Source organism: Vulpes vulpes, chromosome 4 (genome assembly GCF_048418805.1).
Source record: "Vulpes vulpes isolate BD-2025 chromosome 4, VulVul3, whole genome shotgun sequence".
Lineage (NCBI taxonomy): Eukaryota > Metazoa > Chordata > Mammalia > Carnivora > Canidae > Vulpes > Vulpes vulpes.
The window spans coordinates 126,982,186-127,000,156 of NC_132783.1; the positions used below are offsets into that span (position 1 = coordinate 126,982,186).

At 39.3% G+C, this 17,971-nt stretch overlaps 1 protein-coding gene across 10 annotated transcripts in view; it reads left to right on the forward strand.

Annotated features, from left to right (window-relative positions):
* The window catches only part of C6 (complement C6), a 94,866-nt gene extending 78,872 nt beyond the window's left edge, over positions 1–15,994 (forward strand). For all 10 annotated transcript variants that reach the window (XM_072756995.1, XM_072756999.1, XM_072756994.1 and 7 more), the window contains 5 exons: positions 466–598; positions 1,540–1,728; positions 7,638–7,728; positions 10,087–10,328; positions 15,455–15,994. In XM_072756995.1, the coding sequence (XP_072613096.1) occupies positions 466–598; positions 1,540–1,728; positions 7,638–7,728; positions 10,087–10,328; positions 15,455–15,636 (837 nt within the window). In that variant the 3' untranslated portion in view covers positions 15,637–15,994. The remainder of the gene's footprint in view (positions 1–465; positions 599–1,539; positions 1,729–7,637; positions 7,729–10,086; positions 10,329–15,454) is intronic.
* The last annotated feature ends 1,977 nt before the right edge of the window (positions 15,995–17,971 follow it).

Below are 17,971 nucleotides of genomic sequence, written 5' to 3' on the forward strand. Positions count from 1 at the left end.
AATGATTTATGGTCAATTAGCCACCACAGCAAATCCATGCATGTTCTGCATATGTAGAATATATTATTTATTTATTTTATGGCCACTATAGGGTAAGCATATAGGTTTTTAACTTTTGCAGTAGTAGGCCATGCTTTATCCAGTGGGGAGGAAGTTTTAAGCAAAATCAATCAATTGATCAATCAATCTAATCAATTTAGAGCAGCAATATGGAAGGCAGATTAGAAGAACTCCTGGTTAGAAAGTTGTCCTTGTAAGAGAGCATAAATGCCATGAACAAAGGCAGTGATGATGGCAAAGGAAAGGAAAGAACTTTGAGAGATGTTTAGAAGTAGAAATTGAGAGGACTCTGTGACTGAGTAAGATACAGGACTGAAGGAATAGAGAGATTCCAGGACTACCCTGAGGTGCTTAGAGATATCATTCATGGCATCAATAATTTGTTGGCTTCTGTTTTAATTCTAGAATGAAAAGAAGCTATACTCAGTTGGAGAAGAAGTTGAAATTTTATGCTTTACTGGATTCAAAACTGTTGGATACCAGTACTTCAGATGTTTACCAGACAGGACCTGGAGGCGAGGAGATGTGGAATGCAGAAGTGAGATCAAGGCAGACTTTTTGCATGACTGCTCTAAAGAATGAACGTGCCCCATATAACTAGAGCAAAATCATACCTTTAGATCACTACATTATACAATTTTTTTTGTGAAAATATTTAGTGAAGCAGAAAATAGGATTCATCTGGTAAAATTTTATTTCAAAATGTCTTCCTATTTCAGTTCTGGTGCCCCTGTATATTAGCCTCATAGATGCAGGACTATAAAGCATATGCTTACAAAGAAATCTGGAAAGTCCAAGAACTACATTGGAAAAGACTTTTGCTTGCCTGATATGCAAATTAATGCAAATTGATGAGTCCCAGGAAGATGATACTTATACTCTTTATGTATCAGAAATGGGATTTTATGTGAAATGCAGTTTTCTCCTTGTAGCACATTCACATCCTTTACTGAGGAAGAGAGGAGACATTTGTAGGCTCCCTATATTTGTAGGCTACAGTAAAGTCAAAATAAGATTCCAAGAAGGTTCAAGTAGGCACCCCAAAGAGTTAATAGGGAGCCCCATGAAGCAGAGTTGAGATCAGTGTCAATTAGATCTACCTCTGAGTCATCCACACTGTGGTGACTTGCTTTGGGGAAAAAAAAATGCTAGGGAGAAGAGGGGAAAAATATTTTTGAAAGGAAAAAGTCCCAATAATGTAATGAAAGTTGGAAGTTTCTGGAGCCACATCCCTAGCAAGAGAACCTCAGATAATGGAACTAAAGAGAGTGCCTCAGTGGAGGAGTCTCTCAGGGGAAGCCTGGGATTCTCTACCCCACACTCCACCCCTAGTTTTCTGATCAAAAACATGGCATTAAAGCTGCACCAATGCAGTAAGTCACCTTATAATCACCTCTTGCGTTGCCTAAAATCTGCTTACATTTATCAAGCATTCTGCTCCACTAAGTCAATCTGAATGAACTGTTTTTCTGCCTGCAGAGACACAATGCCTCAAGCCTGTTGTGCAGGAAGTTCTGACAATCTCACCATTTCAGAGATTATATAGAATTGGAGAATCCATTGAGCTAACCTGCCCCAAAGGCTTTGTTGTTGCTGGGCCATCAAGGTACACATGCAGTGAGGATTCCTGGACACCTCCCATTTCAAACTCACTCACCTGTGAAAAAGGTGAGTGGCAGCTCAGGATTCTGCGGTCTGCTAAGATGGTACCCCTCCAGGATTGGTGGTATAGCATCCACAGTGGTGCTATTTTTTGAGCATGTTTTGGGAGAAAAAGCAGAAGATTCCAATATGGACTAGGTTTTATATTTCAACCTGTGTCATGATGACGTCAGGCAGCAAATAAGAAGTTATTGGTCAAGTAGGTATCTTCAAATTTTAGAGAGTGAGGTTTATTTTCTTTTCCAATATACTGCTTCAATATTTTGAGGGAGTATAAGCTCTCCCATCTAACAAAATGAGAATTAATGGTAAACTAAAAATTTGGGTAAAGCGGAGAGCCATAAAAAGGTAATGCATACTACTTTTTAATTACCTAAGCATTTTTGTTTTAACTTCAAATATAGAAATGCACAATTATTCAACCAGTTTCTACATAAAACCAAGTTCTTATTTTCTAAAGGGTCTTCTGATTTGAGTCCCAAGACTGCTTCCTCAAATAAAACAAATACATAATTCATCATCTACATTATCCCATATCAGTTCCCCTAAAACAATTTTTTTTTTTTACTCCGGGTGGGGTACTTCTTTAAAAAAATCACCTCTGCCTAGGTCCCCTCCCCCAATTCTGAGGTCATTGAGCTAGGGAGGGCCTGGTATTTGGTGTTGTTTAAAATCTCTGCTAGCTAACCAGAATGCATGCAGAGTTGGGAACCATTATTTTGAAGAGAGGTAAAAACATAAATGCACCTTGAAACAAATTGAGTAGAGAATATTTTAAATTTATATATATATATATATATATATATATATATATAATCATAATCTTTTACAGTATTCTCATCCCTACTTAATGCAAAATTTTTGCAAATCACTTATAATTGTTCAAAATTCTCAATTTTTTATAAAAACAACTCCTTCCCTCCTTTATTTATCACTTGCTATATTTCATCAATTTACACAATTACAGTAACAACTGGCATATATAGATTGGGAGACCAATAACACTAATAAACCTGTAGCTCAGCTGGTCAGGACAGAAGCATGAGGCTGTGAGAGAGTGTGTTGCCAAAAAAGATTGCAAAAGGCTCTTGGTCTCTTCTTGGTCTCTTGGTCTCATTGCAAGAATTCAAGGACAGGCCAGACAGAGCAGATGAGCAGGTCAGGAGAGTTTATCAAAGCGAAATTACACTCTTAGAGGAAGAATGGACAGACTCCAGTGAGCAAATGTCCTGGATTGCTTCTATTTACAAGCTTTTATTGTATTTTGAGTAATTAAGGGAGGAATGTTCACTGGGATAGGTGGGACCTTTCTGGTGGAGCCAGCTTTTTTCCAGGACCAGGTACCACCCCTTTCCTTTTCTTATTTGGATTGATCAGAACTGTCATGGTGATTTTAGGGATGAAGAGCTTTCCAAACGTAATGTGAATGATATTATAATGAGGGAAAAAGACATCTGGGGATACCAGATAGCCTCAGCTTGCTATTGGCCTAGGATTCAGGTGCCCTTACTCCTCTTTGATGCCTAACAGGTGCCTTTCTGCTCCATCCCTGTCCTACTCATTACTGTCTACCTGTCTACTCTAAAAGAGGAACCCACAAACCTGGAAGTTCAACATCAGGCAACTGCCATAGAGGGGCTGGAGAAAATAGTCTGGCAAGTCAGTTACTTGGAAGACACTTAAGGGCTTCTACTAATTCATATCGTCCAACTTTTTCAGCATGCTTTTTCAAAGCATGTCTCATTTTTATTCAGAGAATACTGGAAGATGTATCTGAGATGAGCTATAATTAGGCGCATTTTGCTTATGCAAAAGCAGGAGGTGTAGAGAGACTAAGTTAAACTCAAGGTCAGGCGTTTGGGTCAACAGGAACTGAGCATTCCCCAAGCTCATTACCATCTGGCCTTCTTTATCCTCTTCTAGGCTATCAAACTGAGGGAAGAAAAGGGCAAAAGTTAACCTATTAAGATAACCTTGAAGCTATTGAAAAAGAGATATCATGAAAATTCAAGTTTATATTGTGGCTTGATTTCACCTGACTCCTGATCATATATATCAGAGGGAACCACAGGCTTCAGATGGCCTCTGGGCATCTTACGTAGCATCTTCTCTATACAAATAACAGCACGTACACACACCCACCCACCCCCCCCCCACACACACACACAGGCACATCACACAGACCCATGACTCTGTGTTTGGAGAAGAAATTTAAATTTTAATCCACTCAGAGAGAGAATGAAATGTTCTATATCTAGGTAAAGTAACTAAACATCCTGTCTCATATATTTTCTCTCCAACAACACTGGCAAAAAGATCAATAAGGGTAGTCAGAAAGAGAGAGAAAATCATCAATAAAACTGAACACTCTTTCCTCTCAATGTGTGGAGAGCTATGAGACAAAGAGGCTTTCAGGCCAACCTTGGTTAGGAAAAGATTTCTAATTCTTTTAATGTGAAAAAGGGTTTGGCTTCCTGAGGAAATGAGATGACATATGTTTCCGTTATTACTTTTTCCTCCTTTGAGAAATTGACACTTCCAGAAGATCCCCTTGACCACAGCACTCCAAAGATCACGGTGTTATTTCCATGTCCTTCACAAACTGCCAGGCAGTGTGGACAGCTGACAGCCGGTTCTGACTTCCACCTGACACACTGAGGGAGCAGACTCCTTGGATGTGATCAATGACAACTTCACATCAGCCAAATGCTTGAGAATTGATTCTCTTTGGAAACAATGTACAGCTCGGGGTCCTTCCCTGACCTAAGTGTGGATTTAGTTACAAAAGGCAAAGAGGTATAGCTCTACAGCAAAACAAAGGAAAACAATCCCATGACACTGGAAAAGCTTAGCATCTGAGGCCTTCCCAGCAGCTGTAGGTCTCCATGTCCAGGAAAGTCCTGGGCCAGATTTCACCAGAAGGAATGAGGTTCCTGACAGAGTAGGAGTATAGGAAATGCTATGAAATTCACTGCTATGAAAACCTACCAATTCTTAAAACCTACCAAATCTTTATTTTTGCCTTTAACATAAACCTCTTCCCTCATCAAACCTTCTGTCTGGTAGGCCAACAGGAGCAACCATGGGCTCCATCTCCTGTTCTGCCATCTAATGTGGCAAAATATCTAGCTATAGCTGCCTACTGTCACACTTTGATGATTACTTGCTTCTGGAAGCCACTGTGGTTCTGTGGATGCCTGATTAGTCAGATTCAGTCCTGGAAAGTTTGTTTCACACAGTGAGCTCAGGGAGTCAGCTACGAGTCCAGTTCATGGAGCCCAGAGGTCCTCTGGATGGATGTTAATGTAAACCAAGACAACCAAGACTTCCCCTTCCATATAATACACCCAAGTGTTACTCCCTCTGCTTTAATCCCCCTTGTTCACATACACATTATTCTTGGCTCAAGTCTCATTTCCTCCTGGATCTTTCCTTATATTTCTCAGTTGGGGTTTTGTTATTTGGTCTCTGGAGCCATGTTCCCTTATTTCAAAATACCTATCACGGCCTTTATGTATAAACCCATTACTATGATTATTTGAGTAATGTCTGTTTTCACAGTGTCCTTTTACATTCATGCAAAAAAGGGACCACCGCTGTTTTCATTCTTTTTATCTTTTTTTCCCCCACCATAATATCCTAGTACCTAGAATATCATGCAGGGATAAATTGCTTCATTTAGGAGTTGCATTTCTCCATCAATTCTTATAAGAAAATCTGACATTCAAGCCATGACCCCAAAAGAAACATTTTCACCATTGTCACTGACATCTATACTTCTAAAATAATAGATATTATTTTGATCCTCATCTCCTTTGACCTCTTAGTAACATCCAACAGTGTTGACCTTCCTCTTCGTGTTCTTCCCATGGTTCCCAATATATATATATATATATATATTGGGAGCCTTTTTTTTTTTAAGAGTGACCATGGTCATTTTATTTGATTCTTGACTCCAACACTCACTTTGGGGAAAAAAGGTTTAAAACTGACCACATAGGTATTGGCAGTAGACAGAACCAGAAATTTGACCCCAGTTGTATTAACTCCATTAAGCCTGAGCTCTTTCCTCTGCAAAACAAAGGCCATGAGGCACCAACCAAAGAAGTTCTGTGACCTTCTCAAATGCCAACATTTTGGGCACTGGATTGTTCCATTCTGAAGGATCAAGAAAGTTCTAGCAATCTGGGAATTGCAGAACTGAGGGTAGGGCACTGATACCCTGCCACACAGACCCATCTGCATACCTGGTACATCCTGAAACCAAGGGGGACTATAAAACATCATCTGTCTATATATAAATGGGACTATATATATAGTCCAATATGATGGGAGCCATTATATATATCATATATATCATATATCATATATGATGATGATCATATATATCATATATATATATGATGTATATATCATCTTGTTTAGCTTCTACCTCTCTGGCTGTTGCTCTCTGTTTTTGGCAGCCTCCTGCCTGTGCTTGGACATTAAATGTTGGAGTTCCTCAAGGCTCATATCTGTCTCCTCACCTTATGCTACATTTTCCTACTGGAGAATCTCACCCAAACCCATGGCTTCAATGATTCTCCATAGAATTATAACAAATTTAAATTATTAGCACAGACTTCTCCACTGAGCTCAAACCCAAATAGCCACATTTTTATGTATCTATTTTGATCTAGTTTGTCTTACAGATACCACAAATTTGACATACGCAGAGAACTCTTGAGTCATTACCCTCCCTTCCCTAAAACTAAGCGTCTTACAATATTTTCTATTTCAGTTAAGGCACCAATGTCTATTGTCTAATGCAAACCAGAAACCTAAGAATCATACTTTGCCGCTCTCATAACTTACCCACAATATGCAGCTTGATCCATTTAACCTACTAAATATGTCACTGATTTATCTACTTCTCTCCATTTCCAACTCAACATTCTGCTCCAAATTACCATCCTCTTTCACCAGAACTCCCATTGATTGTCTACCCATACCTTTCTTGGCCACCATGCCTTTTCATATCCATTCTCCATACAACAACCAGAATTAATTTCTTTTTCAGGATCCAGACCTGATTTTGTCATATGACCCCCTGCTTAAGACCCACCAAAGAATTTTCATTGTTTATAAAATAAAGGCAAAATATTTCAGAAGCCCCATAAGACCCCAGACAGCCTGACACACACTCACCTCTCTGGCCTCATCTTGTTTCATGCTCTTGTTTTTCTGTACTTAAATCATTCAGGCCTTCTTGCAGTTCAAGGAAAATCATATGCTGCCTCTCTCTTTATTTTATTTATTTATTTATTTATTTATTTATTTATTTATTTATTTATTTTGCTTCTCTCTTTAGAACTTCCATACCCTAATGTTTCCTCTGCTGTAAACACTTTCCCTTTCTTCTTGCCATTTTGCCATTCGTAACCTTCCTTGCGACGTCAATTTTCTTGATTATATGCTTTCTCTTTAATGACACAAATAACATGAGCAATTCTATTTGTATTTGTGTGTTTGATTAATGTCACTCTGCCCTCACAAAACTCTAGGCTCTGTGAGCATAGAACCTGCGTAAAATTTTACTCAACCCACCATTTCCAGAACCAAACACAGTGCCGAGAGTATCTTAGTAGCCCAGTAAATATTTGAAGAACAAATGAATAGAAATTTCAGCAATTCCATTTTCTTCAGCTCTCTGAACTAAACAGCAATTTTAGGTTGGAAAATGACAGCTCATGAGAGCTAGAAAGGACCTTTCAGATGGAATATTTCATGACAACATATTTGGAAAATGCAAAATGAGTGCTCTAATTGCAGGTGCTGAGTGAGAACTTTTCACCACTGCCTTTCCTCCTAAATCCAAACTTACCACTTGGAATCCATGCTGTGCACTGTTCTTTACCCCTTTTCTTTTGTTTCAGATGTTTTGACAAAATTACAGGGCCATTGTCAACCAGGACAAAAACAGTTGGGATCTGAATGCATTTGCATGTCACCAGAAGAAGACTGTAGGTGAGAGATACTCTACGGACTGTATTTGGAAAATGGGAAAACCACTCTAGTGTAACTAGCTTGATAGAGGAGCTGGGCTTCTTGAAGCACAAACATGGAACATATTAATTTTTCACATAACTGATACCCCCTGTGCTGTGTTGATTTCTTCCCCACTGAGTAGCAAGCTTTCTTAATTATCTCTCAGCCCCATTCCCTAAGTTTGCATGGCATTTGTTTATTACGAAACTCAGTTTTGTTTGTGAAGACTTATTTCCGTCCATAATTAGTTTCAGACTCAATTATCTCAAAGCTTTCCTTCCTCTTCCCCCTAAATGCAGGACAAGGTTGTGACTCCAAAATCTTAGAATAGAGACAGTGGTATAAGCATGGACTTCACATATATACACACCCCTTTGTCAGTTTATTTTTTCATGTTGGGGTAGAAAGAATGAAGAAGAATGATACATCCTCTTGTGACTGCCATGACTAGATGGCTATCTCTTCTTTGTTGTTATTATAACTGCCTTTTTTTTAAAGTAATCTTTAAATCCAACATGGTCTCGAAATCCCAGCCCCGAGATCAAGAGTCACATGCTCTTCTAACTGAGCCAGACAGGCACCCCGAACTGCCTTCTCTTTACATGAACACACTGAGGAAAGTCGAGGGTGCTTCTTAGTTTAAGGGCTATATTCAGTTGAATTTAATTCAAAACAGTGTTGCTGAAGGTAACATTTAATTTCTATATCTCACAAAATAAATGCAGAGGTAGGCAATCTGGGCTAGAACAGCACCTCTCTCATGGCAGATAGGACTGAGGCTCGTTCCTGCTCTTGTTCTGCCATCCTTAAAGTTATTGCATGGTCCGAGATTGCTCTGCAGGAGCAGGAAGCAAGAGGACCAAAAAATGGACATTTTTCTCTCTTTTTAAGGAGGATTCTTGGAAGACCCATCACTCACTTCCATCTCATTAACCTTTGCTTATTCATATGGCCACATGTGCTTGCAAGGGAGGCTATGAAGTGCAGTTCTTTGGCTGGATGCATAGGCACTATGAATAAAGTTAGAGTCAAATTACTGAGGGGGAGAAAGACTGAACATCAAAATAGGAAGCCAACAGACTGTGCCCAGTTGTTATCCTTCACTTTTGACTCTAAGTCGCTCTCATGTTCCTCTGTGCTGAAGGTGAAACAAACAGTTATAGGGATTTATTTATTTATTTAGGAACACTCCAGGGTCTTTATCTGTATAATTCCACAGGCATAATTCAGTGCAAATGTGGTCCTCTCTGCCCACCTCAGTCTTCACCAGAAGTGATCCACCGTGTAGCTTCCTGCTGCTAGAATCTTCTCATCTAGCAGATGACCATCTGGGGAATACATGCAACATTCATATTGCCCACTTAATGTGGAAGAAACTTCTGTCTTTATCTTTGCGATACCAAGTCATGAGAATGCAGATTGTCCTCTGGAACTCTCTACATTTCAGCTCTTCCCTACCTCTCTAGCCTCTTTCTATAGTCCTCAGTTCTCTTTCACACAGCTTTGAAGGTGTTTGTAGGAATGACTGGCCCCACAGCTTATGTTTTCTGCACATAGAGAGTGGCCTTTACTTCCTAGAGATGATTTTACACATTGATACCCTGATTGTAAACTCTAAAACTGACATCCAAGAAGAAACTCAAATCTAGAGTAATCAAGGAACAAAAGGACTATGGCCATTGGTTACCTCTTAGGAGAAAGACCCACCTACTTAGGGAGATTAAAATTACCCAGGGAATAACAAAAGCTCATGCACTCAATCACAGTACAAACACACTTGCAAAGCTCTCTAATGATATAAGACTCTTGTGTTGCAATTAATGAGTGTTACAGAGTTGAGGGGTCCAGACTCTATGGGCTAGGTTGATCAAGGTTAGCTTCAAAATGTAGCCAGGAATTGAACTGAACACACATAGGCAGAGAAGACAATGCAACACTGGTTGAACAGGGCATGGGATGCTAACAAAGGAGAAGTAATTGTATCATTTTCGAATGATCAATACAATTGTCGGGTGATGAATTAGGAAAGAAAGGAAAATAACTCTAGGAAGGAAAGTTAATTGGAGCCGAATTGTGGAAGATCTTGATTACCAAAATTTAAGAATTCAGACTTTGATTTGAAGACAATTGGGAGTAATACCAAGATTAAGATGAAATTTTAGTAAGATGAATCCCAGAGCATGCAAGATGATATGAGGAACTGAAAGAAGAGAAGCTGGGTGCACTGGGTACTAAGGGGAAGAAAACTGAGTGGTAAGTTTACATATTATATTGGCTACCTGCCGTCTCTTTCTTCTAGTCTTTATATATAAATGTTTGCTTTCCTCTCTTGGGCAGCCATTATTCGGAAGATCTCTGTGTGTTTGATACAGACACCAGCCATTACTTTACTTTGTCAGCTTGTAAGTTTTTGGCTGAGAAGTGTTTAAATAATCAACAACTCCATTTTCTACATATTGGTTCCTGTCAAGATGGTCCACAGTTAGAATGGGGTCTTGAAAGGAGAATACTTTCATCCAATAGCACAAAGAAAGAACCTTGTGGCTATGACACCTGCTACGACTGGGAAAAATGTTCAGGTAAGCTCCAGTGGTGACCACATACTAGAAATGCTCACACATAACCTTCAGCTCAGCTAGTTCAACTTATTTGCACTTATACACTCTTTCAAAAAACAACCAAAAAAAAAAAAAACCTTTCCTTAATCAAAAATAATTCCTTTACATTGTAAAAAATTGTTATAAAGTTATTTAAATAGAAATAAAAAAATATATCTCACCCATTATTAGAAATAACTACTTTCATCATTTTTAAGGGTGAATCTTCCTAATTATCATTCTATGTATGTATAATCAGTACTACCCCTTAGACCGCAGTAGAAAATCATCTGTGCCAGTTTCATGCTTCAGGCACCATTCCCCACCCCTAGCTTTGGAGGACATTTAGCAAAATTGTCTCAATTTTCCTCTGGCATTTGGGACTGGCTAGGACAAAATAGCTAGAGTGCCCTGAGCCTAGACTAAGTTCCTCGTGGATACTATTTACCAGAAGCGTCTTCTTCCAATTTTTAAGTCTTCTAGCAGTACCTGGGACTAGCCAAAGCTGGCAGTGTTAATCAGGCAGGATACTCTGAACCTAGATAGGGTTTCTCATGGGCTCAGGCACTGTTTCTCCTTTGTGGAACATTCTCTGACCTACTGCTTCTCTCTCACCATGCATAGGGTCAACCAAATACTCCAAGTAGCTCTGGGACCCATGCCTGTGGATTCCTCCATGACTCAGAACTAGACTTTCATTCCCAGAAAGCAGCATGATGAGCCACCATCTAGCAGGATATTCTTTGCCAAGATTGCTTGAGATTAGACTGCTAGTATGGTATTGACACTCTAATTCAGAGTGACTGTAATTATGTAGAGAAGCATCTCATAAAAAAAAAGAAAGAAACAAAACAATACTTCCTCAGGGCCTTATACATCTCAGGGGTGGCCCTGATTATATTATAATGTTTTTTAAAAGTATCATCCTTTACATCTTTTTTTATATATTGCTGTTTTTCACTTAATGTATCATGAAACTATTTTCATGTCATTATATATTTTTCTGCTATGTAATTTTCAATGTCTGCCAAAGCCTATATGGACATTCTGTAATTTATTTAACCAATATTCTGTTAAGTGTTTAGATTTTTCCCAATATTTTGCTATTATAAGCAGTGCTATAATAGATAAATCTATCACAGATAAATCTTTAATCTAAGATTATTTCCTTAGGATGTACCTTAGAAAATGAAATTTCTAGGTAAATATTATTTTCAAATATAAAGTCTTCGCTGGAACTGTGTATCAACTTTCTTTCCAGAAATGTTTCTACCATATTATATTCCTATCTACAATGTATAATTAAGACTGCCTTCCATACCTTCACCAAACCTTGGAGTTATTACTTCTCTATTTCTCTGTCAATTTGATACTTAAGAAGTGGTATTACATTTCTATTTTTGGTAAATGAATTAGCTATTGGCATTTTGTTTGTGAACTGCTTGGAAGAGGAAACTTCACAGCAGTGAGTGCATTTGCTCTAAGATGAATTTTGACCCTGAAATAGTTCAACCAAGCTTTATATAACACATAAATATGGGCTGAAGATTAGGATTTAGCAGAACTTAAATAGGAAGCTAGATTTTCTTTATGATATATCTTTAAAAAACTATCTTAGATTGAGACATGAGATATGCAATGGAAACTTGTTGAACTGTTATATCTAACTTTTGCTAGAACCACCTTACTTTTGCAAAAACAAACACAGATCCTTATTTTTCTCCTTGGCTCTTAATTCAGTCCTGGAAAAGAGGAGAGCTCTTATTACCCAAATCCACTTCCTTCTTGATCCACTTACAGCTGATTATCAAGATCTAGCTCTCTTGGGAGGTGGCAGGATTGAATTCATGACAGAGGGTAGACACAGGTGGCATAGCCCATATGCCATCTGATGCTGGCAACTCAGGCTTCCGAACTTTGTGACATATCTGAACAAGGCAATTCCACAAAAGAGACAGCAGACCAGGGCCTGATGTATCCATTGCCCAATTTTGATCAGTATCAAATCATCTTGTAGCTAAACACTACCATTCATTTTTCATTGCTGGATCAACACCATCACCCAACAGACATGTCTCTTAGAAATAATAATTTGTGGTAGAAAAGAGCCGAAAGTATTACGGGATACCAATTCATATTAAAAATATAAACTTTTTCTTTGAAATTTGTAGTGTAGGAAAATTATTGTCAAAAATACACACTGAAGATAAAGGAAACAGAGAGATTAAAATGGTCCCTGTCCATATTACAATAGGTAGATTAGGTATTTGGGAATGTGTTTGTGTTAGCTGCGATCCTTCCATATTTGTCATAGAGAAAAGATCTTCATGGAACTCTCTATTGCAATGCATTTTTTTTTTTGCTATCTTTCCACAAATTATTCTTTTGAGGTCTGAGTAAAAAATAATTTCCAGCTTACAATTTCATCAAAATCTGCCTTTACCATTAGCTCTTTGCTGTGCATGTATCTAAATCCCACAGTATTGAGGAGTTTAGGTTTGTCTAAAAGAAGAACACTGAAAAGTTTGAATACTTAACCAATATTGCTCAAGTTAGCAGAATGTCCTGGGGTAGTCAAACTAATACATGAACATTTTGTAATAAGATTTAAGTCATTTAAAATATTCTTTGATTCTGCACACAATCAGAATACTGAAAGCCTTTTTCCCCCTAAAGATATGGTCTGCCTGTGCCAGTCTTCTCTAATTGGTGAGCAAAAGTCAATGTCACAGAGAATTCTGTTCAGTAGCACTGTAGAGCACTGTCAATGCACAAATCACAGCATTGTATGAAGAAAGAGAAAGCTAAAAAATGTAGTTTGTACCCAACCCACTCATGGCAAGTTGGGATATTAATTTTGAGTTAAATTGAAGGTCACCTTGGTTAAACTGCGTTCTTGATTACATTGTGTACTTTGCTATTCTTTTCCTTCTCTGTCTAAAATGAAATAAGAAAAAGTTTAAAATGGAAACTTCAAAATAACAAAGTTCACTTTTCAAAAGTTTTTCAAAAGTTAGAACACAAATGGCTTCTTAAAGAGCCTATTTTTATCCTTATTTTTTTTTTTTTTTTGGACATTGACTGTTTTGCCTAAATTTTAAAAATATCCACCATCAACTAATAGAAAGGGAAAATCCACTTAGCACACATCCCCTTAGTATCCAAGATGAGGAAGTCACAGCACGAGGTCTGATGAGGACTCTGAAGATAAAGGAGTTTTGTACCTTCAAATTGTTCATAGTAGCTGAAGGAGTAACTTTTCATGGTAATTGCATGAATAACTTTAATGCAAGCTAGTAAGTAATAAGAACTATGAGAGAGAGAAAAATCTTCTGGCCTGGAAGTGTTTCATAAGGATGGTAGCATGAAAATTGAGTGCTTGAGGATACATTGTGAGAGGTGTTGGGAAGGGTCTTTTGGTGCTGGTAGTCTAAAAATAATCTTGCTAAGAGCATTTAAACCATAACCATCCTAAAAGAATGGTGACCATGGCCTTTCCACAAGCTTGGGGAACTGATATCCTCTGCAAAGACAGAGCAGTCTCCCATCCTTCACCAAACTCTATTGTTGACAACAATGAGCAAGACCTTCCACAACTAGAATCTTCTCTAGCTGATCGACAGGGCTTACAAGGGAATGCATGCTTTTCCATGAAATGTTTTCTACTAAAGACAGGAAGTCTACATGCCTATGAGTATCTCCTACTTCCTTTCCCTATTTTCTCCCATTGGTTGAGACACATGGGAAAGAACTGCCATCCACCTAAAAGAAGCTACTTCTTTCTTATTTTTTTAATTTTTTAAAGATTTATTTATTTATTTATTCATGATAGACACACACACACACACACAGAGAGAGAGAGAGAGAGAGGCAGAGACACAGGCAGAGAGAGAAGCAGGCTCCATGCCAGGAGCCTGACACGGGACTCAATCCCCGGATTCCAGAATCCCGCCCTGGGCCAAAGGCAAGTGCTAAACCACTGAGCCACCCAGAGATCCCCAAGAAGCTACTTCTTAATGACAGCATTACTGATTCTCAGTCTGACTCAGATATTTTGGCAACATGAATTATCCCAGATCAGTCAAGACACTTCTTTTTGAATATTTATACCTATACCCCCAAATTCAGAATTGAAATCAGTTGATGAAGTAGAATTAATTGAGCACCTCCTTAAGAGCTAAGTGGGATAGAGAGATGAATGCACTCTCAAACAAACCCCTTAGAACTTGGGGAAAAAAAAGTATATGAAAAGCTAACTAACAAGAAAGTATAAAAATGTTGGATATAATACTAGCAAATTTACACTATTAAAGTTTAGTTAAAATTTTAGTTACAGTTGAGTTGGTATGGGGGGAAGTGGCTATGAAATACTTTTTGGAGGAGGTAAGACTTGTGGAAGCTGGACATGTAGGGGAAGGTAGGAAAGAGCACATCAGTGAAGCAGAAGAAGGGGATAGCATGGACAAGAGGACAAAAACTAGAACACCGTGGAGGTCTTGTTTGGGAAGCAGAGAGGGACTTACCCTACCTGGAATGGAGAAAGCAGAAAAGACAATGTTGCAAAGGGATTTTTGAGGTCAAACTATAGAGGATTTTTGACCTTTGATTAAAACTGCATGTATATAAATAAGCCTCTATCCCTTTACTCAAAATTTATTTAATATTCTTGGCTTTGGTAAGTTTATCCCAAGTGATCATTTTTTAAAATTTCATGAATGCAAGATTTATATGAATTATGAATCATATACCTCAATGGAAGATAACTAAATGTTACCTCAGATGGTGCCGATGAGAAATAACAGTAAGGACAGACTGAAGACATTGTGGAGATGGGTTGACGGGATGTATTGACCTATTAGATGTGGGCACTGATTGAGAAGGAGGTGTCAGGGACAGCCCAACTCCTGAATCTTACTGGCTTACTAGTGCATTCTAGTCTCTTCCATCCAGATCACTCCATTCGACCACAGTTGGGTCTTTTGGGTCATTGCCTTTGTTCCAGCTTTCTAATTCATTGCCACCAAAGTGCCTGCTGCTTTGGGGACAAACTAGGTAAAATCAAACCCCAAAGTACATTGGTGAGTCACGCTGTCTCCCTCTCATTTCAGCCTCCGTTTCCAAATGTGTCTGCCTGTTGCCTCCCCAGTGCTTCAAGGGTGGAAGCCAACTCTACTGCGTCAAAATGGGATCATCAATGAGTGAGAAAACAGTGAACATCTGTGAAGTAGGAGCTATACGATGTGCCAACAGGAAAGTGGATATACTGTATCCTGGAAGGTGTTCAGCCTAAAACAATAACTGATAAACAGATTTACTGTTCAAAAATAATCCCTACCAAAGGGGACTCTGCTACAAACAGCAGACTGGCGCATGCATAGGTTATTGACATAGATTCTTTTGTGTTACTTTCACCCTGCCTCCCCTGCCTCAGCCTTTCCTATCCAGTTCCAGCCCATGATGTTCTATAGTGTACACCTAGACGATAACTTTCACATCAATCCAGTGACTTCTTCTGTTCACATTGCACTAAAATGATGGGACTTCTAAGGATCTTATGAAACCTGTAATATTAAGCATTCTCACAAATAGAATTAAGAACAAAAACCACAATTGTCTTCAATTAATCAATAAACAAAAACCTACAACAACTTGTAAAAGACATTCTTGAAACCTAACCTTCCTTCATGCACTCATTCGATAGATGATTCTGAATGCCTACAATGTGCCAAGTACTGTTTAAGATGCTGGGAGTTAGCAGTGAATAAAAGGCAAAATCCTTTGCCTTCATGAAGCTCACATTCATGTGGAGGAAGGCATAAAAAAATAAAATAAGCATATAAAATATATAGCATGTTTGATGAGGATAATTACTATGGAGAAAATAATGCAAGGAAAGGTGAGTCCTATCATCTTATGCCAGAAAATACTCCATGAAGAACAGCCACTTGCAGCACCCTCATTAGACCCGACACATTAAATGTCACTCTCCTTCCATCTCATTCATCATGTTAACAAAATCTAAAACATCTTGCAATATCAAAGGACAAGTACGAGGAAGGAAAAAAAAAACAAAAACCTTGGACCAGAAACATTTTCCTGGTGTAATGGCAATTGAGTGGGACCTTTTCTTTTCCCAGGAGTCAGTAACCATCTTCTCCTGTCATGCCAACCCCCTGCCACGTCTCACAATGATGCAGGCCACCTTGTCAGCATCATGCCTTCAGCACCCCCAAGACAAAGAGTGAGGACGAAGAGATATGGCCACCTTCTACTAGGTAGGAATCCCATTGAGTTTTAGAGGAAGTAAATCTTCCACTAATAGGCTTGGAGATCGGCTGGCTAAGGTTTTGAGATCAGTTAGTAAATCAAATATGAGGGCAAAGAGGCATTTAATACTCCCATGTTCTACAGAAAGCCACTAACAACTGAATCAAGAACATTTCCTCTGGATTGAGTTGGAGCCACTCTCCCCAGCTCTCACACCTGCCCCATACCTTTCCTGGAGAGGGGACGGGGGCAGGAGAGGTGGGAAGGAGGCCATGGAAATCTGCATCCAGGTGAATACAGTGTTCATAGAGAGAGTCCTACTACCCCTGCTAAGTCCTTTCCCTCCTCTGAGTGAGGAGGAGGCTGAAGAAAGTATCTACCAAAGCCAGGCAATTGGAGCCTCTCAAGAATCTTTTGTAGGGTGTGGGGCATCTGCAGCAAGGATATAGGTACTGCCCCTGCTGGTTGGCAGTCTTAGAGCTGACCCCTGTGAACAGGTTGCAGGAGGAATCTCTGGGAGCTATGGATCCTGATGAGGGCAGGTGTGGAGGGGTTCTCCCTTCCTGAGCATGAGACCACTTCCTGCCTAGAGGGTACTGAAGGCAGAGTTCTGACAAGGGTGGCCGTCACCATTTTCAGAGAAGGGGGGAGGGAGCATGACTAGGAAAACATGGGTACCACTCATTTTCCAGCAGAGTCCCAAGACAGAGAGAGTGGAGGATGTTGGTGGTTCTCGTGCCTCCTCAGGAAGGACAGAGAAGAGGAAAGACAGGCACTCTGAGGCCATCCAGCATCTTGGATGTGATTCTATGGAAAGCACCAAAAGGATACACAGTGGCCTCTCTCATAGAAAGTTCTGGGGGCCTGAGTGGGTAGGAGTAAAGCCAAACACCAAACCAAGGAAACACAGGGGTGCCAATAACACAAAACCAGATTTAGAAAGAACAGGTCAAAGGTGATACCCCATCATTGACCATTATAGCAAACAACCCTTGCTATTTATCCTAGTCCACTTCCTTGCTCCAAGCACGAGACCCAGCCCCAGCAAATGGAGAGGACACAGGTGTCCTAGACTGAGACAGGCCTCTCCCCATCACCTTTAGGAGGGGTTGGAAATGTGCCAGAGTAACCCACCTTCCTTCCCCACCCAAAGTCCTCTGATGCATGAACTTGGCTGACTGGAGGCAGGGAAGGTGAGATGTAAATTGGATATGAGATTGGAAACTTAAACTGGACTCACTTTTAAAAACAGAAACCAGAAATCTATGTGATCTTTCCCAGATTTAATTAAGACAAGAGAAAAAGGAAAATGGAATTTGGCAGAGCAAAGTGAAAGCTAGGAGTATTAGTTGGCTCGG